The sequence below is a fragment of the Nicotiana tabacum genome, chromosome 6 (assembly GCF_000715075.1).
Source record: "Nicotiana tabacum cultivar K326 chromosome 6, ASM71507v2, whole genome shotgun sequence".
NCBI classification, from domain to species: Eukaryota; Viridiplantae; Streptophyta; class Magnoliopsida; order Solanales; family Solanaceae; genus Nicotiana; species Nicotiana tabacum.
Window position 1 is genome coordinate 214,364,422 of NC_134085.1, and position 25,400 is coordinate 214,389,821.

Below are 25,400 nucleotides of genomic sequence, written 5' to 3' on the forward strand. Positions count from 1 at the left end.
GTTTTCAATTTCATCATCAATGATTATTCGTCTCCTGACCCTTGGCCTGGTAATTAGGGAGGTATTCTCCTCTTCTTCTTCAGAACTTTCCTTTGCAGCTTTCCTTTTAGGCAGCAAAACTCGAGCCTTATCCAAATCAAGAGCAACATTCGCAGACATGCGAATGGCGATAGCTACTTCAGCCGTCATTCCTCTAATGCCAAATCCTGATTAAAGGATGGATATACATGATTAAAGTTGAGGAAAAAGCACTTACATGTAAAAAAAAAATTATAAAAGAGGGGATACCGTGTGTTTTGACTTTCCAGCCATGTAAGGAAGAAATTGATTTCCAAGTTCTCTGCTCCCTAGAAGCAATCTTCAAAAGTGAATCTACCCAACCATGAAAGTTGGGAATAGGTTCCACATCTCCCATGGTTGCTACAAAAAACCAAGAAGGGACGAGATTAAAAAACAACTTTCTTTTGAAATTCTCAAAAGTAAGTACGGTAAATAAAAGGAAACCTACGTTCAAAATTCCACTTCTCAGGGAAGGGAATATTTGTTTCACCAATCAAGTCCACTGTACGGACAGCAACGTAACGAATATACCATCCACGATCTTTATCATCCTCAGGATTTACCAAAACCTTTTTGCTCCTTGCAGTTAAGGTAAAAACCACATGGCGTATTAAGTTAGGATGGTATAGATGAACGAGGTGAGAAAAGGTGAAATTGACATTGGCCTTGGAAGATAAATATCTCAAACAAGCCATTGTTCTCCACACCAATGGACCGATTTGGGCCAAACAAATTGTAAAGAAACGACAAAAATCGAGAATAACTGGGTCAATCGGAGGATTGAAACTTAAAGTGAAGGGGTAAGTGTAAACAGAAGAATACCTACTTCTAAAAGACGAAATTCTTTGATTTGGGGAAGGAATTGACATTCGGAGACTATCCTTCCAGTTACAATCTCTTCTTATGGTGGGGATTGTAAGTTCGGTTACTATTGTTGGGTAAATATCGACTCTTTCTAAATTTTTAATTTGTTTTTGAAGAGACGTTTTGTCACTTTCAAAAGACAAATCGCCGGGAACTATATCATCAACTGAGGGTTCCTGAGAAGGATCAAGAATTTCCCTACTCTTAGAAGAAGGGGCTTTTGGGATGGAACTCCTTGAAGAAGAACCAGAGGAGCCGCCTCGCGTAGATTCTAACCCTGTTCGAAGCCTACCTCCTCCGCATCTTCTGTGTCTAACAGGGGCGTTGGGGAATTGATCTAAAATTGGAACTTTTTTACGGTTAGGGTTTGAAGAAGACATTGTTAAGAAGGAAGTATGTGCTGAAGATTTGTGAAGAAGACAAAGGAGGACAAAGTTATGTGTAAAATGGGAACCGTCAACTTTTTAAGTGTAATGATGAGAAGCCTATAATAAAGAAAGCTATCACTTCGTAAATAGTGAGAGTGAAGAAGTCTCGAAAAAGAGTATGAATAGTGGAATCAATTAGAAAATGACACATGGGCAGAACATTAAATGGAAAAGACTGATGAGACGTTAGTACTGTCATGAGCATTAATTGCAATTCCTTTTACATGAAGATCCACTTCCCAATTATTTAATTGATAAAAAAAATGGAAAGTGGGGGGACTATCTGTATTGGGAAAAAACTGAGTTTATATTAAAAGATGATGTGGCATGACACGTGGATTAGTTAAATGGTCAAAGCGCAGCAATTGACTAAGAGGCACGGATGGAAACAGCCACGGGAAGAAGAATTTAAATAGGCACGAGACAACGTATAGATACGAGTCTCGTACCAATTTAAATTATCTACAGCCAACGGATAGAAGGCATTGAAAGCAAAGATCTGGTGACAGAAAGGAGTCCAAATTCATTATTAAATACTTGATACGTTATGAAGTCGGTATTTAATAGGAATGATTGTATAACGGCTTATTTAATATCATTTATTACTCATGATTATATCATTAAAGCTGAGGCTTCATTCTTTTACCTAGAATTATCTATAAAAGGAATAAGTATCATCATTTGTAAGGACACGGAATACTATTGAGAATTTATTGAAATATACATCTATTTGCTTCTTTACCATCGTTCTCAAAAGTATTTTATTTTTGTCTCCTGATTATCAGTAACCCGAATTTCTTTTTAGCTTTGACCAAAGACTCAGATTTTTGGTTAAACAATTTCGATATTCACATTTTGACAGGAAATATGAGTTAATTTAATACTTTACCCAATATGGGATGCAGCATCTATAGATAATGGTTATACAACACTTGTTACGAACTAGATTGTTCTACACTTCTTACATGCATAAATTGGATTTTACGCAGAAACAGAATGAACTAAAGCATAAAATTGTACTAGAATGTGCAAAAGTTTATATATAGAACATTTTGTAGTATTTAAGATACTGTGGTAATATACTTCACATAATTAAAGCAGATAGAAGTATTAGGGCAGATTAAAAAGAAAAGTACAACAAGAGCGGAAGAAGTATACTGTATAATGTTAATTGAGAGAAAAAAACCATAACAAGTCAATGTCAGAACACTATAATCAGTAGGAAAGAAAGCCGAGAGCTCCTCACTTGTAGAGGGTATGAATCAGGTAAAGAAGTAAAAAACTGACCCATATAAACATGAACACAAAATATAATTTATACTATATTAAAAGCACGAAGGCCCTTAGCGAAATATCGTTAGCCTTTTTTACCCTTAAAAATTTAATTTTATACTGAACAAAATAGTAATTTAATTATTTTTTTAATATTTACGAATAGTTTTAATTCATTGGACTCCAAAATCAATTAAAGATTGCGTACCAAATCCTTCCTTATTTGAGCTATATAATATAACATATATGTAAAAAATCAATTAAAGATTGTGTACCAAATTCTTCCTTATTTGAGCTATATAATATAACATATATGTAAAAAATCAATTAAAGATTGTGTACCAAATTCTTCCTTATTTGAGCTATATAATATAACATATATGTAAAAAAAAAAAAATAGCTTCGGAAAAACACAATGTTTTGTACGCTTCGTCTGCATGTAAACACCTTTGATGGAACACTTTCAATTCCTAAAGTTATATTAGGAAAAGTATGAGCACTTTGGAATCCTTTAGGAGTCTTTTTTTTTAAACATTAACCAATTAAATTTTCTATAAATATTTTAGGCAAAAGTTTCGTTAAGTATTCATATATATTTTAGGTTATATCCCTAGACCTCTCTCTCTAACATCATCCTTATATAATAGTCATTCACTATAAAAGCTGAGTTATTCTCGGAACCGAATATTATATTATGTTATAATATATGTCCTCTATAACGGCACTTCACTATAGCAGCCAAAAAATTTCGGAACAAATGAGGTTGTTATGGAGAGGTTTGATTGTAATCCATTACATTCAATCCTTTTACTTAGGAGTTTTTTTTTAATATACGTTTGGCTAAAAGAAAGGGAGGACGAGGGTGTGAATCGGAAAAAGAAAAAAAAAAACCATGTACCAAATTATTTCTCTTAGATAAAATATATATAAAATTTATTTCTATTATATTGCACGGCCAAAAAATAGTAAATATCGTTCATCTTTTACCCTTAAAAAATAACTTTGACAATGGACAAATTTGTAACTTTGGTTAGTTTCCTAATATTTAGGATTTTGAAATCAACTAAAAAATTTTATATTAAATCTTTCCCTATTAAAATAGGTAGGAAGTACTAATATTTAGGAATTTAAAATCAATAAATATTTTACCTTATGTAAATTGTACTAATAGACAATACATCCTTTGTGCAATACGTATAAAATCAAGATGAGAACGATGGCGACTTCAATTAATTACTAATTAAAAATTAAAAAATGGAGACATAAAATCACATACATTAAATTAAAATTATTTAATACAGTAACTTCTAAGTAAAATTATTTCAATGTAGAATAATTAAATATGTATTTTAAGTATTCTTATTTAATCATATAAAGTAATTAATTCATGTTCAATTAAGCACCCAAAATAATTATTCAATATCATATTTAGGAATAAAAAATTATACAATCCTAAATTCATCTATATCTATACTATAAAGTCCCTATCAAAATATCGTTCGCCTTTTTTTATCCTTTAAAAATTAATTTCACACCAGACAAAATAGTCATTTAATTATTTTTCGAATATTTAGGACTTCAAAATCAACTAAAATTTTATTTAAGAAGATCCTAATATTAGGTCTTCAAATTCAATTAAAGTTTGCTTTATTATTATTTTTCCTTATTTGACCAGTTTTTATAAATATCCTTTTGGAGTTTAGTACGTGACCATTAAAGTTTTTTTAATTCTTAGCCTCTAAGGTATATAATGGTATTTTTTCCCTCCAAATTACCAATAATTGATTGCCTAAAATATAGAACATCCATCAGCAATGTATATTCGCTTTTTCCTGTTAAATTTTTAAGAGTTTTGATTTAATCTTAACTTTAAATTTCTAAAAGTCTGAACTAATATGGTGTTAATTTAGAAATAAATTAAGCTACCACCATACTATGTGAATGTGCAACTATAGTTAATATGTTAAACCTAAGTTAAATTAATGTATTTGGAACTCTTGAAATAACTATAAATTTGTCGTCCCCTCACCCCCTCATCCTCTGATAATTTTGAAAAATTGACCCCAACATTGTGAACTCTTGAAATTTCAAAATTGTTATTAGCATAGTACATCCGAAGTGAGTTTAGGATGGTATTGACTATTGCATGAAGTGAATTTAGACTTAAACCAATAAGAATTTAGGCAACTTTTTTTACACAAGAAGAGGTTCATTTGGCTATAATTTTAATTAACTTTGAATGAATAACTATTTTTTTGTATAACGACATTATGAACGTAAAGTTTACAAAGAGATGTTGAACGAAATATAACATATCATATTTGTATCTAATATAATAAAATATTTATAGCTATAAATACTATAGAATTCATTACACTAACTTCACTCGGAAAATGTTGAATTCAGCTATATATTATATCAATGTAGTAATATCTTTTTCTTCATTTAAACATATATTGCGTTTAGTTTTAACTCCATTGCTATTTTTTTAATAATTTGTATATGTTTTATATTGATTAACGTGATGCACACGTGCAACACACGTACACTAAAACTAGTTGTAAGAAACAACACTAGAAAACCATTCACATTGATATGTACAACAAGGTTTCTCATTGTCAACAAAATACACAATTGCTCCAGACATCCTCTTTCTTTCCAATCATTGTGGTGCCTCCAGCTGCATAATGAAAACAGCACAGAAATCCAAGAAGAGGAACTGCGGACCGCTAATTCTTTGGAGATCAAGCAGGTATTTGTCGTCTGGAGTTTTGTAGAGCTGCAACAGTATTTACCCAAATCCACATTAGGGAGATTCAAATAGAAAAAAAAAAAAACTAAAAACGCTCCTACTAGTAGAATCACTGGTATTCCGTATTTGAATGGATTTTTCTTTTTTCCAATTTTTTGAACATGATTCAGCGATCGATGTAACTGAATACTAGATGCTAGGTCATAGACGATAGATTAGAATTGGCAATCTTAAACAAAAACTGCTGTCCAAATCTATGCATCAGTTATCAAATTCATGAAAAAACCACTATTATGTTGAGAGCAAAAGATAATGAAACAAAGATGATTATACCTGCATTTCAAACTTCACAGCTGTTTGTGGCTGAAAATGTGTACTTAGGGCAGTCGCATTGCTAATAAAATGATCATCATTCATATGATTGCTGGCCATGCTATGAAAATCAAGATCGTGACACCATAAACACTTCATATTAAAGTGCCCAATTTTTTTCCATCGAACATTTAGTTCTTGCAGAGTCCCAAGAACCTGATTCATGATTTCCCGTGGATTTGCTGGAGACTGACAAAGTAATCAACAATGAAATTGAGGAAATTCATACAATCTTTCCACTACATATACTGCAAGACAACTAACCTGAAGTCCAACTAGCCATTTTTTCTCTTTGGAAAATGGTTGTCTCAAATTTGCTTCTTGAGAAATTCCATTCCCAGTGGACAGCTGTAGATCAAGATTTGGAAACAATCCTGGGGAATAACCATCCTAAAGAAACACAAGTAAATATCAAGGTCAACCTCATGAGTGTGGAATACTTGAGGCTATAGTAAATAGTTATGTGACATTTGAAGAAGCATAGCTCTAAACTAGAGCCATCAAAATGGGCTTAGCCCGTGAGACCAGCCCAACTCAGCCCGCTACTTGGGTAGGGTTGGGCTAGGATTTTTTGAGCCCATTTAAAACTGAGGCTTATAAGCCCGACACAAGTCAGCCCGTTGGCCCTTGAGGCTTGACCGAGGCTGGGCCTGGGCCGGCCCGTGGGTTAAAAATTAACAAATTAATTAACTATTAAATATTTAATATTTAAAAAGTAAAAACTAAAAAAAACTATTAATGATAATCCCCATTCCCCAACCCTAGATTGCTCGTTTACCTTTCCATATCAACTAGAATTTATATTTTTGACATGCATGTAATATGACAATTAGTTTTTCTTTTGCTTAATTAATAACGAACTCGAAAAGTTTTAGTTGACCAATAATAATCAATTTTCAAAAGAAAATATTACTTTAAGTGGCCAATGATCAATTTGGATTACTTTAATATACTATATACTATTAATATTTAAACTGCTCTTTAGTATAGAAAAAGATCATTTTTGAATCCACAAAACAAAAAAAATTGACCACTAGCAAATTTCAGGAATTTTAAAAATTTTATGGTCTATAATGATGAAATCAGCAAATGATATTAATCCTAAATTAAAAAACCTCAGCATTTAAACTTATTGAAGCAATCCCTGAATCTGAGGAAAATGAAAGAAAAGCATTAAGAAAATATTCATATAACTTTAAAAAAGAAGAGTTAGAGATATAGAGAATTTGCATTTCAATGACGAAATTCCTCGTTAAATATCAAGCTTTTTTACGCTCTAAGCAAACAGAAGTTATGTACATGATTAATTGACTATGTCACGAAAAAATATTTAAGAATTTAAAGAAATTTTTTCTTAAAAAAATTGAAGGGCCGGCCCAGCCCGCGGCCCTCTTAGGGCTGGGTTGGGCTGGCCATTTTAGGCCCATTCATGTGGCGGGCTGGCCCATCCTAGCCCATCAAATTTAAAAGCCCGCGAAGCTTGGGCTGGGCTGGGCTAGGCCGTTTTGACAGCTCTACTCTAAACTTAGGGAATAAATAGGGGAGTTACGAGGATAATATTGTGTAAAGCCAGAACTGAACTACCAGTATTCTCAAACTTGTAATAAGAGTGACAATATGAACCATAGTAGTGGATCTTAAAATTAGTCATATGCAAAAGAATATGACTCTTGACATGCTTTGCACCTTCATATTCTCGAAGGCGAATGGATTCAATCAAGCAAATATCAGGGGAACTGCTACCTCTTCCCCCAACCCCAAACACAAAAGAGGTTAGAAAATGCGCTAGCTCTGAGTTGTAACACTACTTTTAGGACCCGTTTGGCCATAGATTTTGTCAATTTTTTTTTTTGGCAAATACATGTTTGTTCATAAATTTTATTCAAATTTTGGCAAATTCCCAAATCCCAAATCCCTGGAACAAGGGTAATAAATAACAGCCCAAAAAATTTGTGCTATGAAAAATAATGACTATAAAATAAGAGAGAGCATACCATAGATTCCTGAAACTCAGCTGCTAGATAGCCACTGGAAGCCAAGGAACGGTTGTCATACACCAGATAGTATGCAACAGTAGCCTGAGACAGACATATAAGGTATAAACAAGCTGAAATAATTAAAAGGTTGACTACATTTCGTCCCTTTGCAATCAATTTGATTGAATGTAAGCCCAGACTTCAGTTGAATCATGTGCATGACCCCCCCCCCCCCCAAGGATAAGCAACATTGAAAAGCCTCAATTTCTAGGTAGAAATGTATATTCAAGTATATCTACAATTGCTAGATTTTTTTTCCTTTTCCAATACCCCTTAGTAAGCATATGCAGTGGAGAAAAACTACAGGAAGAAAAAAGTAGTGATGCCAAGAGACAGAGTCAGAGGTAATGATGTAAGAAGCAACGTACATCGTCTTGTATTCTCTTTTGCAAAGATTCGAGCAACTGGTCTCTATCAAACCCCATCCTCATTACTTGCTGGAGAATTTCCTCGTCAAGCTGCAGAGTTGCAAGCAAGACAGCTTATAGTATCAGGGGAATGGGTAAAGAGAAAGAATTGCATACCTCAAGTATTTAACAAACAAATAATAATATGCATGAGGAACGAGATATATAGGATAGATTTGATAAGCTTTTGACATCTCCAGTCAAACAAAATCCTCTGAAATGGCAGCAAGATACATAAGTTCTCCCTAATGTCGTAAAAGGAAGTGAAGATTGATAACAGTATTTTGATATAAATTATACTTGATGATTCTTTTATGTTACCACTTGAATTAATACAGGAGTAACAAGTGGAGAAACCACAAAAACCAGTGTCCAGTATAAGTTACTGGATATGCAGCAGCGTATTAAGTTGGATTTGAGGCAGCAGTCGACAAAAAAGGGGTAAAATCAATTGGAACCCTTTCAGCAACATACAAGATAACCTTTGTTTTTACCAAAGTAATGTCATATTTACCTTTTTGAGATGTTGCATAGCATCAGGTGGAGGGACGGCCAAATACCGAGGAAGATGAATTTTGAACCACTGGTGCTGACGAATATCAGCCATGGTTATCCGCTTCATAGGGTCAACAATTAGCATCCTTGGTATCAAATCCCTAGCTCCAGCTGATAGATGACTTGGAAGGGTGTAGAGCCCACTCTGAATGACACATTGTCAACCATGTAAAGAACCACTACTTCAACTGTAAAAGCACGGAAAATCTAGGGAAACCAGACAGAAAAGTATATCAATGGAAGTACCTTTATTTTCTTGAAAAGGTTAGGAATATTCTCATCGTCAAAAGGAAGTGTACCACAAAGAAGAGCATATAAGATAACGCCACAACTCCAAACATCTACCTCGGGACCAGCATAAAGTTTCCCAGAGACAACCTGCAAATAAATGTTGTCGATATGACTTCAGCCTACCAGCTAAAAAGAGAAATGGTTATCTTAAAAACAACAAAACTGTACATGTTTCCACCTCAGGGGCTGCATAATTTGGACTTCCACAACTTGTCTTCAGAAAATGGCCATCTCGCATAATGTTGCTCAAGCCAAAATCTGCTATTTTTACATTGCGTCTTGCATCCAAAAGCAGATTCTCAGGCTTAAGGTCCCGATGAACCACCCTATTCCTATGGCAGTACTCTACACCAGCAATAATCTGCCCCCAGTGAAACAACCAACCAATTATGATTTCAGTGAAAAAAGAAACTACATTCATAAAAAGACCAAGATAAAAAATCAACTCTACCTGCTGAAAAAAATGGCGAGCTTCATCTTCCTGTAACCTGCCCTTTTCTACAATATAATCAAAGAGTTCACCAGACTTAACATACTCCATCACAACATATATATCCGATGGTGTCTCTATTACTTCGTAGAGTCGTATGACATGTGGATGCACAAATAATCTACATATTTTTATTTCTCTTCTCACTGCACAAAGAAAGAGTAAATTTAGAGGCCCCGTGAATGACCTTCTAAATATCAAATGAACTAAACCAAGACGTGATTCAAATAAACTTGTTTTAAACTTCACGAAAATATGTTCATAGTGTAAAGAAAAAGAACAAACAGAAACCACATCTATTGATAACATAAAGATACCCCAGGCACTAGCTTCATACATTTTTCCTCCATGTCGGGAGTCTTCATTTTTCGACGGTTAAGGATTTTGATAGCCACTTTGTGCCCAGTCTGCAAATGCTCAGCAATTTTAACTTTACCGAAGGATCCATGGCCAAGAGTTTTACCAAGCCTGTAGTTCCTTAGAAAAGGAGTATCTGTAGTTCCACCACCTCTGCTACTCATTTGCCTATAAAACACATGATTGACACCTCTAGTAATTTAGTCAACACAGTTGGATACCTAGCTATTCATAGCATCAGGGTTTTGAATCACACAGTAAATCCATTCTCTTCTCAAAGAATAATTTGTACATACAGCAGATTAACTAAAGTTAACAACTTTAATTATCACATTATAAAATTAGGTCAACTGAGCCTCAAAGAAAGCAGATTTTAATTGAACAAGTAATCCAATAACAGAAACTTCGAAAGCTCCGCTAGACAAGTTATCAACTTGAGGATTCCGCAATCAATGTTCAAGAAAAAAGATATTAACAGCCAGATCAAGTTAAACTCAGAAACTGTAATTACTGATTCATAGCACGATTTTGCTCAACTTATGACAAAATTAATCACAAAAACCAAGAATTTTGTAAATACTATAAGCAGCAGAAAATGGAAGTAAACGAGTTAGAAAAAAATACCTAGAAAGTGAATGAATTGAATTTCTGACTGTGCATGCGCGAATTTTTCTCGGGAAAGAGGGGGAAAAAAAGAGGGCGGAGAATTTTCAGACAGTGAAGGAAAGTGATTGGAGCTTTTCAAGTTCTCGGGTTTAGAATCTGACTCAGCAATACGTAACGGGATATGGACAAATTCGTTACATCTTTCCACTTTGTATCGAAAACGACAAAATTAGCCCAATTCCTCAATGAGGCCCATTACAAGGTTGTCCATCTCAAATAGGTTTAGGCCTAATTCGTCTGAACAATTTGGGCCTAATTCTACAGGCCAGTTCTTATACAGATCCAACTATTTTGACGGGCCTAGTCTTTAGTTGTACTCCTTAGCATCTGTGCGCATTTTAGGGAGAAATTCAAAAATAGCCAGATTTATAACTGGTCGTTCAAAAATAGTCCAGTTTCAAAAGTAATCGAAATTTAGCTAATTTTCATGTAAAGATAAATTTGAGCGAAAACACTATTCAAAACCCAAAAATACGCAAGTATATTATACTGGAGTTCCAGGATAAGTATGCTGGAACTCCAGCATAATATGATGGAGTTCCAACATAAGTACAGTAGAACTCCAGCATAATATACTGGAGTTCCAACAAATATAATTGTCCAGTATAATATATTGGAGTTTGGAGCACCGGTGCTCCAGTCTCCAGTATATTATACTGGAGTCAGCAAAGTATATCGATCCAGCATAATATGCTGGAGTTCATACACAAGTGCACCGAACTCCAGTATATTATGCTGGACCGGTCTCTGTTGCAATAAAATAATGGCTATTTTTCATTGACTTGGTAAATGTTGTCTTTCAATGGTGGCCCCAAAAAATAAATATATATACGAAAATGATCCATTTTAAGCAACTTAGCTCTTTTTGGTCTGAAGTTGATCGACCTTCCCCATTAAGGTGACAACTTTAGTGTCAAAAGTATTATCATCACAAAGTAAAACTTGTCTATGATATATATTGCGTATCGTTAACTTATATAAGTATTATAAAAAAGGCTTACAAACTAGTGATACCGACATGATTCACTATTAGAAATCCGGTAAATACTGATCAGAAAAACCGACCAACGTTGGTTGGTTATGGTTAATTACCGACCAAAACCCGTCCAAACACGCTTGGTCGCTATTTCGATGGTCGTTTTAATATACTGACCAAAGTTGGTCGGTAATTACCGACCAAGATTGCTCGGTATACTAAAACGACCATCTGAAGAATTTAAAATATTTACCAACCAACTTTGGCCGAAAACATATTTTAATAATTTAACTTTACCGACCAAAGTTGGTCGGTGTATTTAAATTATATTTTTTATTAATTATTAAATTTAAACATTACCGACCAAAGTTGGTCGGTAAATAAAAATATATATTTTTTTAAAAAAATAAAAATTAACAATACCGACCAAAGTTGGTCGGTAATGTTGAATTCTGAGAATTCCTTGTTCATTAACCGACCAACTTTAGTCGGTAATTGTAAATCTTTATTGTTTATTTTTATTGATTACCGACCAACTTTGGTCGGTAATTTGCAGAAAAATATTTCTTTTAATCAGAAATCAATCAACTTTGGTCGGTTTTCTGAGTTATAAATTTGGCATAAAATGTCTGTTTTGGCAGCTACACCACCTGTCAGCATACCATTACACCTAATAGCAAACATAAAACAACAACATCAACAACAATTAATACATACATTAAAACTAACAAATTAAAGTTCAATTGAACATAATAATCCAAAACCAAGTTAAAACTTATTACAACTAGTTCAAAACGGGTTCTATTTGTCTAGTTCAAAGTATATAAGTCAATGAGTGTTTTGTACAATATCATCATCACCGTCTGATGAACTTTCATCTAAAAGACGGTGTCAAGAAGGGTCTTGTGGAGGACAGGAAGAACGACCACGGGGAGAACGAGAGGAACGATCACGGGGACGATGGGAGGAATGATCACGTGCAGGTCGAGCCTCTGGCGATGACTCACAAGACCGGGGCAACGGAAAAGCTCCAGTAGATAGGAGAGTTCTGATCTGAGCTTGCATGCCAAGGAATTGAGTATCTCTAACCCTTTCTCTTTCTTTGGCCGCTTCTAGCTTGGATGTGAGCTTTGTCACAGTCTCCCGCATAGCGGAGAGGCTCTCCTCATTAAGTTGCTCGCCTTGTGAGGAAGTCCCTATTCCTTGCATTCCACATTTATAGCGACAGAACTTTTTGGTAGGAAGCCCGTATACCTTCCCCCATTTTGGACCGCCAGCATACTCCATCCATATTCTTTCAGCATCTTCGTTCGAAGGTTGGGTTGGCTCTCCCGATTCACCAGTTGGCTGAGTGCGGATGAATTCCTCTACGTTAGTTTGGTAGCGACCCTATACAAAAATTTAAATTGAATTAGTATTTCAAAATTTATATAAAAGTAAAATAAAATACTTAAAGAAAAGTGAAAGCTTACATATACAGTCGAGGTCCGGTCCTCGACCCACCTTTCTTGATCCGACTCTTTCTTCTTCTTTATAATATGCGTCTCCTTGAATAGCTCATCATGGTTCATTGGACTCCCCAACTTCTTTTCCTGAAAAAAATTAATTTAGTTAATAAACAGAATAGGTATACTTTGAAAATTAAAACAATTTAAGCAATTACGTACCAATCTTCTTTTTATTGTCCCTAGTTGATCGCACGTCCAGTGTGCAAGGAGCCTCCCTTCTCAGATGCACGAGCTTTTTTTCCTTTTTCACTCTTATCTAAGAACTTTGCGGTAAGCCATTGCCTTTGCAAATCATCCCATAAATTTTGAAATAACCAGTCAGGCTTCTTGTTCTTCTTTCTAGCATCGGAGAAAGCATCCGACAATCGCTTGTGAGCTTTAAGATGAAAATTTGCAGTCACTTCCGCGCTATAGCGGTGTTCCCATACACACTTGCTCTATATTTTAAAAGTTAATTATAATATGGAAATATCATAAATATAAATTATTAAACTGCTTAAAAGAACATTTATACCATAAATTGATTGAAAATTTGCTCCTTCAGCGAGAATGGGAAATCAGTCCAAGTCACATAAGGGTCATCATAAAGCTTCTGATGGCTTTGGTGATTATCCTCGTAGTCTTATTATTCAGGATGAACCTGCAATTTAATAATAAAAACACATTAATATCTTAGTAAAATTATTACAAAACAATAAACGCAAAAATAACAAATAACTCTTACCGATCATACTCAGGAACTATGATGATCCTGCGATATTGATCATAATGCACTTCCTCGTCACCATCATCATCATCATCATCCGAAGCATGTATATTAGAGGCATGTGTGGACAGTATAGGGGGTCAAAGCTACTACCTCGCAAGCGAAGGCCTGAAATAGATGGAGTCGTTGATGAAGATAGTTATGATCCTTGTGACTGCGACATATTTGGATGGACCCCAAGTGGTTGTAATACTGATGGCTGTGACCCGAGTGGCTGTGACATGGATGGATGTGATCCATGTGGCTGTGATATGTAGGGATGTGATATAGATGGATGCGGTGCAGATGACTGCGATCCATGTGGTCGTGAGGTAGCTGGACTGTATGTCGGACATATAGTCATATGGCCCTGTGATGAAAGACCTAGTGTCTGGATGAAGGTGTAGGGCTCGTGATGTTGTGGCAGCTCAGTATAGTCGTGGGGTGGAGGATAAGACATAGGCATCTCTGTAGAGGATGGAAAAGAGGGAGTATTATTATCTAGCCTCCTCTTTCCCTTCCTAACCTTTTCTCGACCCCGAGAACCAGTAGGGTCATTGTTACATTGACCCTTACCTACCATACGCATAATATAATACATATTTAGATTGAAACATATAAGAAACTAGCTATAAAATGTGAGTGCTTTAAAAAACAACTTTTTAAAGCTCATCAACGTATTGTTCCTCGTCCGAGAATTCTTCGTCCTCTCTTATTTTAGCTTCATCAGTTGATTCTTCGTCCTCATTTTCTATAATTGTTACTTCATTTATATCAACTTCTTCCAATATCCGTTCAGGATATTCCAAATCATTTTCTAACTGATCGTCCACTATTTGGTGAATATTGGAGATATCGTTTTGATATAACACATTCTCGACTTCCACCCTACCTACGGGCTTAGTTTTTATTACAAGCTACCAATCGGACTTATTCTGCCGCAATGGATAAGGAGCATAATACACTTGCCTAACATTATGTGTAACTATGAAAGGATCATAGCGATCATACTCCCTCGTATGCTTAACCTCAATTATGTTGTATTGGTTGTGTACTCTTGTACCTCTTATTGAATTTGGGTCAAACCACTTGCATCTAAAGAGTATCAATTTCTTATGTGGCCAACATGTATATTATAGTTCTATTATTTCATTGAGCACACCATAATAATCAATATCTCTAACTTGATTGCCATTACCACCTTGAACCCACACCCCGCTGTTGTTGCTATTTTTATTTTTAGAGCAATCTTCTGTATGAAACTTATAACCATTCACTACGTACTTAGACATTGTTGTGACCTGAAGCCCAGGTCCCAAGATATATCTATCAAAAATTGATTTACACAATTATTTGGATCATTTACCTACATAGTGCTAAAAAATTCATAAATTAGCATAACTTACAAACATTATTAACCTACATAGTGTTAGAACATTATCAGGATAAACTTACAAATTATTTGAACCACGTATCAAATCTCGTATATACAGCATCATGGCCAAATTGACCCACGAAGTGACTGTGACACATCAAATATTTTTAGTAGTTGCATCAAGATGTAATCACAGTAGATTTTAAATTTTGATAACTAATAAGTCAATACTTACTTGAGAAATGGTACAACTTCGGGACAATTTAGCAACACATGAAGTGTAGCTGACTTGTACTCCATATCACTCAAACTTTTCTTTCTAACATCCTTAGAACATCGACCTGGTTGATTGAATATGGACATTGGTGGATATAATGGATCATTCACACATTCGACCGTGTGCCTATTCCTAGAACATGGCATGTTACTCTCAAAATAATAAGAACAAAAATGAGCAGTTTCCTTTGCAAGATAAGCTTCGCATATAGATCCTTCAATCCTATTCCTCTGCTTAATAAATTATTTGCATTTGCCAATTGTCCTACATAATGTCATGTTAGCCAAAAACATTCAAATAAAATAGAAAATTACATCAAACTTATAATATTACCTCTCAAAGGGATACATCCATCTGCATTGAACAGGCTCTCCAAGTCATGCCTCGTGTACAATTAGTATATATAATTTATCATCAAATATACTTATTTATAAATTGATTCATTGGCTTATAACTTACTTGGATGCATCGTTGAATATTAAAAACAAAACGTTTGACTTATATCTATATCTATATTTATATATATAACACACACGCTTCGTGGTACTACTTTAACTACATATATAGCATGTTATAGTATATGTTAGTGTATTCATTATTTGTATTACAAAAGTGTTAACGGATTACATTTATATTATTTAGATAGTAAATATAAAAGTGATTCAAAATTTTGACCAATGTTGACCTAATAACCGACCAACTTTGGTCGGTTATTTTCTAGAAAATAAAATATACCGACCAAAGTTGGTCGGTAAATTCTTCCCCTGCATTAACCGACCAACTTTGGTCAGTAACTTTAAATAAAATTTCTTTAAATTTTATAAAATATTTTAAATAATAATATAACTATTAAAATTTTAAAATTGGGTCCACATTACCGACCAAAGTTGGTCGGTAATGTGAAAGTTTCTTTGACTAAGTAAGTCTGACCAGCTCGGTCAACTTGTTGACCAAATTACCGACTAATTTAAAATAAATGTAAAATATTTTTCTCCCAGTTTTCGTCCAACTTTGGTCACTTTTTTTGACCGACCAATGTTGGTCAGTATTTACCGAATTTCTAATAGTGATTGAGTTTAAGTAAAAAATTTATGTGGCGTGTAATTTTGTACCACCTATTAAATTTATCCTCTACAATTTTTGGATAACTTCAAATATATACATTTTTGTCTTCTTCTTCGCTGCTACTTTCTTCTTCTTCTTCTTCTTCTTAGTTGCAAATAAGTTTATTAAAATTATTGTTGTTTTGACAATTTGATGATTACGACTTGTTCTTTATGATATTTGAAAGCTATGTTTCAAATTTGAGCTCATTTAGAGTGGATTTGGGCATTGAATCCTTTATTGAATTGTTGAAATTCGAAGAACATGTATATATTTTAAAACTTAAGATTTGAATTCTGAAGTTGCATTGAAGAGATTGAACTATTTAAGATTCAAATATCAAATCTGAAGTTGCATTGAAAAGACTGAACTACTTAATATTCGAATTTCTAAAGTTGGATTGAAGAGATTGAACTATTTTAGATTCGAAAGGGTACACTTTGCAAACTTTTGTGCAATGCGGATATAACTTTAATGGTGGTACCAAAAGTGAAGATATGTAAAAATGCTCATTGAGTTTGATTCTCAAACTCTCTTCCCTTTTTCTTTTTCTTTGATTCTCTACGTAACAAGGAATTTAAAAGACATGAAAATGATATTAAAATGGAAAATTTTCACATAAGAACAACTGAGTTTCATGCTTTTCAATTTTATAGCCTATATTTCAATTTATAACCAACTAGCCCAAAAACAATAGGCTAAGATTCAACATCCAACTCCAATAGGTTCTAGAAATTATTATTTAATTTTTAAAGAAGATTGCTCAAGCTTTTAAGTTCACTAGTATTAGGGTACGCGCTTTGCGCGTGTACCTATATCAATGAATATAAAATTTTAAAAATTACATACATATTATTAGATAATTTATTTTATAAAATAAAATTTAAGAATTATTTTGAAATAATAAATATTATTCCCATGAGTTAGCTTAACAAATGAAGAAATTTTATTTAGAGCCTTATTGTGATTTATCGATTTATGTCGAAATAAAAATTGTTGTTTTTATGTGACTTAATACTGAAAATAAAATATAAAAATATTTTTTATCACAATTCTTTAAAGTTTTGACAAATAATACAAATTAAAAATAAATTAAAAAAAGTTAGTGTTATATCTTCTAAAAATTTGATAGTGACAATTTTAACATTTAAAGAATGACTAATATTGAACTAATATTTTACAAGAAAAAAATTAGTATAAATATTTAGCGAGACGTTTTCATTTGTTGGAATGAATGCAAGAAAGAAACAAATAACAACTTATTTATAACTGGTTGTCTTCTACAATTTTATCTTATTGCTAATTTGTACTTTTACCTATTTGAATCTTAATTTTATACTATAATTGACTTTGCTATATTTATGATTTCTTTCACCATCGATACTCTTCTTATAAAAATAAATTAAGTGTTTTGTCAATTTAACAAATAATTTTCTTATATGATAAATTTGTAAAATAAATTAAATTGGATTTGCTAATTAGTTAATTCAATAATTAATTATTTGTTCTAAACATTAAAAGAAATAACTTAGTTTTTATTAATTTAAATTCTAAAAATTAGCTTATTTTAATTTTAAATATTTGACAATAATTATATTTTTTTCCAATAAGAATTCGATTTTCAAATAGTAAGAAAAATCATATATTTGAATCTTTATGTGAGAATTCATAATTGCTAACTCACGTTTTGCATAGTAAAGAATCTCATAGGAATAATTCAATACAACTCTAATGGTAATGGTCTTTAAATAAAGAAATCTATATAAGGTAAAAGTGTTATTTGATTTTAAAGTCCCTTCCTACCTAGTTTAAATTACGAAAAATATAATAATAAAATTTTAGGTGATCTTAAAATTCTTAAATTAGGAAATAATTAAATAACTATTTCGTCTAATATAAAAAAAAATTAAAGGGTAAAATAAGGGAATAACATTTCGCTAAGTGCTTTTATGCTTTTAATATAGTATAGATAAATAGATATAGATTTTGTTGTTCTAATGATGAGATGCACAGTTGCCCCAATATTTTGGGACGGTTCTAGTTAAATCTATCAAAAAGTTAACGTACCATTTCAATAAATGGAGAAAGAAACAAAAATTCAAAATAACAATTTGTTAAAAAAATTATTTTGCCTGTTTTTCGCTTTTGGTTACCAAATTAGCCGATAACTCTAATGGAAATAGACTAAAAAGATGTAAAAATTATGTATAATTTGGATTTGACCAAAGATTTAATTTTATAATATTTAACTATTCAAGTTCAAGCAAAATTTAAATTATTTATAACAAAACAAAAAGGTTAAAAACTTGAAAAATAAATATGCGTGATGGGGATTTGGAAATATATAGAATTTTATTATAATTAACTATCTAAGTTTGAGACCAAAGAATAATTAAATTATTTCTATCAAAATAGAAAGGGCAAAGCCTTGGAAAAAAAATTGCCTACGGTTCCTAGCATGGTTAAAAAACAAACTTGGAAACCTAGAAGGATTTAAGAAGAGTCCTCGTATTTAGGATTTTGTATATATTTAAAATAAGAAAGTATTTGATAAACAAATTTTTAGTTGATTTCAAAGTCTAAAATATTAGGGAAATAATTAAATGACTATTTTGTCTAGTATAAACTTTATCTTTAGAGGGTAAAAAAGGCGAACGACATTTCGCTAAGGGCCTTCGTGCTTTTAATATAGTATAGATTTTTGAATTAGTAACTGTGACTCAAATATTAGTTCAACAAACTAAATCTATTTTGATGGGGAAAATTAAATTTTTAACAAGCTTAAACATGTGGGTTTAAATTTTGAATTTGATTTTGTGAGAAATTTGGAGTGGGTGTTATTTAGACTTGTTAGAAATAGTATAAGGAGGTTGTATATAAAATTTGAAGTCATTTAATGGAGATTTGGACTGGTTTTGAACAAGAATTACAACTGAAAATCGTGAAAGAAGTTCGTCTACAGACGCTTGTATAAAGATATATAAAAGTGTATAATAGTGTATAAGATGTGTTTATACACTCATATACACTATTATACAAGATTATACATAATTATACAAAAAACTGACTTCGTCTTCTTCCTTGCGTCTTTTCTAAAATTTAATTCAAATCTTGCCCAAACCTACTCCAAATCACTTCAAATTTAAATTTTGAACTCCTTTTGATATCTTCAATCAATTGGAAGAACACTCAATCGAAACAACTAACAAACTCAAAAAATCCTATTTTCGAAAGCAAAGCTTTGAATAACCTTCAATGGTGGACTTCTACTATTCAATTTTCTTACATTGCAACCAGGTGACACAGGGTAAGAAGCAGCAATGGCGGACGACCCCTTGAAGCATATGTAGAAGATGTGAGAAGAATAGAGAGTGAAAACAATGATTGTGAGAACACATATTTAACTCCATAGCTTTTAGAAGCAATGGTTGTAAGAATACAGGTTTTGAATTTGCTAGTGCTTCCAAAATATGTACAATATGAGCTAAGTTGAGTAAAACTTTAAAAACATGGGTCATTTTTTGTTATGCTGTGAAGTCATGTGTATTTTCTTGTAATTCTTTCTATTAAAATACAATTATTATTAGAGACTAAAAAAGCGAGTATGAGGTGATGGAATATATACAAGATGAAACGTCCTTTTTGATAGTTGTTTGGATATCATAACCAAGATTTGTCATTCATATCAAAATGGATATAGGTTTCAAACTTCAAATTATATTGCACAAACATTATTGAGAAGACAAAGAGGAAGGAGCTAACCTATCATATTCTATTGATACAGACAATAATAGCTTCTATTTAATATCCATCTACAAACTAATTTATGTGCTCATCCCTTTTCATAAAAATTTCTATTTGAACCAATCAAAATAATTGATGGCCTACATATTTCTTATTAGAATTAGATAAGGTTGATGCTTAATATATACACAGACACACTCTACCGTCTTAATAGAACCATGTTGAAATTTTTTGAACGAACAATAATTAAACATTTTAAAAACAATCTTAGGTCAAACAAACAAATACTATATTGATCTTATTAATTTTCATTAACATATTAAGAAAAGTTATATTACTACTTTTTTTTGGTTAGCTAGTTATATTCACTTGATTTAGCGTGCCAGTTCATTTTTTTTCTCTTTTCTTTCTACACCCACATTAATAGAAACAAGCTTGATGGATGATAACTTTTATCATTTCCTTTAATAAAATTTGTACATTTCAAATTGCAAATTAAAGAATAGGAATTTAATATTTTAAACATAGTGAAGTAATGCAACAACTATTTTTTTAAAATAAAATATAAAAGGGAAAAGATTAGGGAGAAGAGAGAAAAAGTCATACGAACTAAACTTAGGTGATCTCAAATAAGGAAATTCTTAAATCCATAACCCCCGACAACCCCACCCAACTCATTTAAAGAAGCTCTAATAATATATTAGTGCCATGCCATCAGAATATTTTGACACTTTGATAAGGTTTAAAGGCACGTAATTAACTAATTAAGTAGTAGCTACTTTTGCCATATGCAAATTTAATAAATACTTACCCATACGTTATATGTTTACGAGGGTGTTTGGCTAAGCTTATAAGCTAGTCAAACTGGCTTATAAGTACTTTTTGGCTTATTTACGCGTTTGGTAAAATTAAAAGTGCTTATAAGCCAAAAATAAGCCAAAAGTCATAAGTTGGTCTCACCCAACTTATCAAATTTCAGCTTATAAGCACTTTAAGTTTGACCAAAATATTTACTATTCTATCCCTAAAATACTTCTTTTTAAAACAAACTCTTCGTATACTCAGTTCTTCAGCTGCATATTATTAATTTCATCACTTTTATCCAAACACATAACTGTTTATTTTTTAAATGAGTTTCAGCACTTAATACTTATCAGCTACTCTAAATCAGCTAAGCCTCTATATCAAACTAAACAAGTTAAAGACTCAAGTTAAAATACATATATACTATCAATTAACCATGGTTAAGAGCTAAATGCACGTATAAAACATTACACATACTTTGCATTCGTTTATTTGGTATAAACACAAAGTTTGAATATACTTTTAGCTACGTATATTTCTATTAGAGTAAACTTCAAACTCAAACATGTTATGAATAGTTTGTACATTGGATACTACTTTGGATACTACATTGGATACTACATTGGATGCTACATTGGATGTCCATGTTGTGAATAACTTAAAGATTAAATTTTCTATTTTATGTCCATCATCTTTACTTTTTATGCCTATAAAAGGCCATGTAATTGCAATGAAAAATTACACCAAAGTGAAAGAAGAAAACACTTCTCCATTCTCTCTATCTCTTCTTGTTTACATTTTACTGCATTGCTTTTATTTTATAACACGTTATCAGCACGAAGCTCTAATTTTATTCTTAACTCCTGCTAAGTTGAGCCATATTTTATTAAGTTTTCACTATGTCAAATTTATCAAAACTTGAATTTGTGGCACTTGACATCACTAGGAGGAACTATTTATCATGGGTTCTTGATGGTGAAATTCACCTTGACGCTAAAGGTCTTGGAAATACTATTATACAAGGAAATGAAGCATCAAATCAGGATAAAGCGAAGGCCATGATTTTCCTTCGTCGTCATCTACATGAAGGGTTAAAAACTGAATATTTAACCATAAAAGATCCACTTGAATTATGGATTAATTTGAAGGATCGATATGACCACCTAAAACTTACGGTATTACCGAAAGCTCGGTATGAGTGGATACATTTAAGTTTGCAAGACTTTAAAACCGCAAGTGAGTGTAATTCTGCTATCTTTAAAGTAAGTTCTCTATTAAAATTATGTGGAGACACTATCACAGATGAGGACTTATTGGGAAAAATATTTTCTACTTTTCACGCTTCAAATGTGGTGCTACAACAACAATACCGTGAAAAAGGTTTTAAGAAATATTCTGAGTTAATCACATGCCTACTTGTGGCTGAGCAGAATAATACTCTATTAATGAAAAATCATGAAGCCCGTCCCACTGGGTCAGCTCCATTTCCGGAAGTGAATGCTATAGCAGCATATGATAAGTTTGAAAAAAAACAAAATAATTGTCGTGGTCGTGGACATGGTCGTAAACGTGGACGTGGCAGGGGCGAAACAATTATCGTCATTATGGTGGAAATAAATTGGAGAACAATAAGGGTTCTCAAATTAATCATTCAAAAGGTAAAGCTAGTATGTGTCACCGATGTGGTATGTGAGGTCATTGGGCACACATTTGTCGTACGCCAGAACATTTTGTCAAACTTTATCAAGCCTCCTTCAAGAAAAAAGAAAATAATGTGGAGGCACACTTGACTTTTCAAAATAATGATGATGAAGCAGATCCCTCAAACAAATATGATTCTAAGGCACATCTTGCATATAAAGATGATGATTTTGAAGGCCTAACAAATATTACTCATTTAGAAGTTGAGGACTTCTTTGAGGATATTGACTGAAGAACTAATCATCTTACTGGGGAATGAAGCTATAAAAGTTGTTATGTTTATGTTTGCAACTAGTTTATTTTTCTTGAGTGTATTTTCCTAATGCATCATGTGTTGCTAGTTTCTACATTTCTAATGTATTTCTTAATATTTTTTTCCTGCTTGTCTTTCATATTTCTTATGATGTATTATTTATCTTTTTTATGAAGAATATGAAAATTTCCCAGTCTTCGGTTGGACTCAAGATTAATAAAGATGATATATGTCTTCTGGATAGTGCTACAACACACACTATTTTAAAAGATAAGAGATATTTCTCTTATTTGGTAATGAAAGAAGTGAATGTTAATACAATATCCGGTAGTACAAGATTAATTGAAGGTTCTGGAAGAGCCAATTTATTACTACCATGAGGAACAAATTTGGCTATTAATGAAGCACTATATTGTAGTAAATCTCAAAGAAACTTATTAAGTTTCAAAGATATTCGCCAAAATGGCTATCATATTGAGACTACAAATGATGAAAAAATTGAATATCTTTATATTACTACAATAATGTCCGGTAAGAAATATGTGCTTGAAATGTTACCTGCTCTTTCCTCCGGCTTATATTACACAAGTATTAGCAGGATTGAAACACATGCCGTAGTAAACGAGAAGTTTACTAATCAAGATAATTTTATTATTTGGCATGACCGGTTAGGCCATCCTGGTTCTAATATGATGCGTAAAATAATTGAGAATTTACATGGACATGCAATGAAGAATCAGAAGATTCTTCAATTTAAGGAATTCTTTTGTGTTGCGTGTTCTCAAGGAAAATTAATTATTAGACCATCAACTATTAAAGTTAGGATGGAATCCCCTGCATTTCTGGAACGTATACAGGGTGATATATGTGGGTCCATTCACCCTCCATGTGGACCATTCAAATATTATATGGTTTTGGTAGATGCATCTACAAGATGGTCACATGTGTGCTTACTATCAACTTGCAATATGGCATTTGTGAGATTGTTGGCTCAAATAATAAAGCTAAGAGCACAATTTTCAGATTATGCAAATTAAGACAATTCGTCTTGATAATGCCGGTGAGTTTATATCCCAAGCCTTTAATGATTATTGTATTTCAACTGGGATAACAATTGAGCATCCGGTTGCTCATGTTCATACACAAAATGGTCTAGCAGAATCATTGATCAAACGCCTCCAATTAATTGCTAGACCAATGCTTATGAGAACAAAACTTCCCATTTTAGTATGGGGTCATGCTATTTTGCACGCAGCAGCTTGTGCGGATAAGGCCCACAAGTTATCATAAAGTCTCCCCATTGCAATTGGCTTTTGGTCAGGAGCCAAATATTTCCCATCTTAGGATCTTTGGTTGTGCGATATATGTTCCAATTGCTCCACCACAACTCACAAAGATGGGTCCTCAAAGAAGGTTGGGGATATATGTTGGATATGAATCTCCATCTATTATAAAATATCTAGAGCCGATGACTGGAGATTTATTTACGACGAGATTTTCTGATTGCCATTTTAATGAATCAGTATATCCAACATTAGGGGGAGAAAATAAGCAGCTGAAAAAGAAGATAGATTGGAATGCATTATCACTGTCTCATTTAGATCCTCGAACAAATCAATGTGAACAAGAGGTTCAAAAGATTATTCATTTACAAAATATTGCAAATCAATTGTCAGATGCATTCATTAACCTACCAAGAGTGACTAAGTCACATATTCCAGCTGCTAATGCTCCAATTCGAGTTGATATCCCGACAGAACAATTAATTAAAGCAAATGAGTCTAAGCCATGCTTGAAATGTGGTAGACCAATCGGTTCTAAAGATAAAAATCCTCGAAGAAGAAAAGGAGCAAGTGATCAAAGTGAACATAACACAGAGGTAGTGGCTCAAGAAGAGCCCCAAGACGTAACAAATGTTAAGACCTTAGGGGAGGTCCAGGTACCTAAAAATAATGAAAATAAAGAGATATCAATAAGTTACTTCTCAACCGATAAAAGATGGAACCGAAATAATATTGTTATCGATAACATTTTTGCTTATAATGTTGCTGTTGAAATAATGCAACAAGATGAGGATCTTGAACCAAAATCTGTCAATGAATGTAGACAGAGAAATGATTGGCCAAAATAGAAAGACGCTATCCAGGCAGAGTTAACTTCACTTGGAAAACGTGAAGTCTTCGGACCCATAGTTCGAACACCTGAAGGCATAAAGCCAGTAGGGTATAAATGAGTTTTTGTGCGAAAACGAAATGATAAAAATGAAGTCGTTAGATATAAAGCACGACTTGTGGCACAAGGGTTTTCCCAAAGGCCTGGAATTGATTATATGAAGACATATTCTCCTGTAGTGGATGTTATCA

General features: G+C 32.8%; 1 protein-coding gene across 1 annotated transcript; it reads right to left on the reverse strand.

Moving 5' to 3' along the window:
- Nucleotides 1–5,179: 5,179 nt before the first annotated feature.
- LOC107807753 (SNF1-related protein kinase catalytic subunit alpha KIN10-like) lies at nt 5,180–10,647 on the reverse strand. Its single transcript, XM_075256671.1, has 11 exons — nt 10,509–10,647; nt 9,865–10,052; nt 9,489–9,673; nt 9,216–9,398; nt 8,993–9,124; nt 8,706–8,891; nt 8,153–8,242; nt 7,743–7,826; nt 6,013–6,138; nt 5,710–5,937; nt 5,180–5,403 (listed from the first exon to the last, which is right to left on the reverse strand). Exons 2-11 carry the CDS (start codon nt 10,046–10,048, stop codon nt 5,287–5,289), a joined length of 1,515 nt encoding a protein of 504 aa, XP_075112772.1. The 5' UTR covers nt 10,049–10,052; nt 10,509–10,647; the 3' UTR covers nt 5,180–5,286.
- Between the last annotated feature and the right edge of the window lie 14,753 nt (nt 10,648–25,400).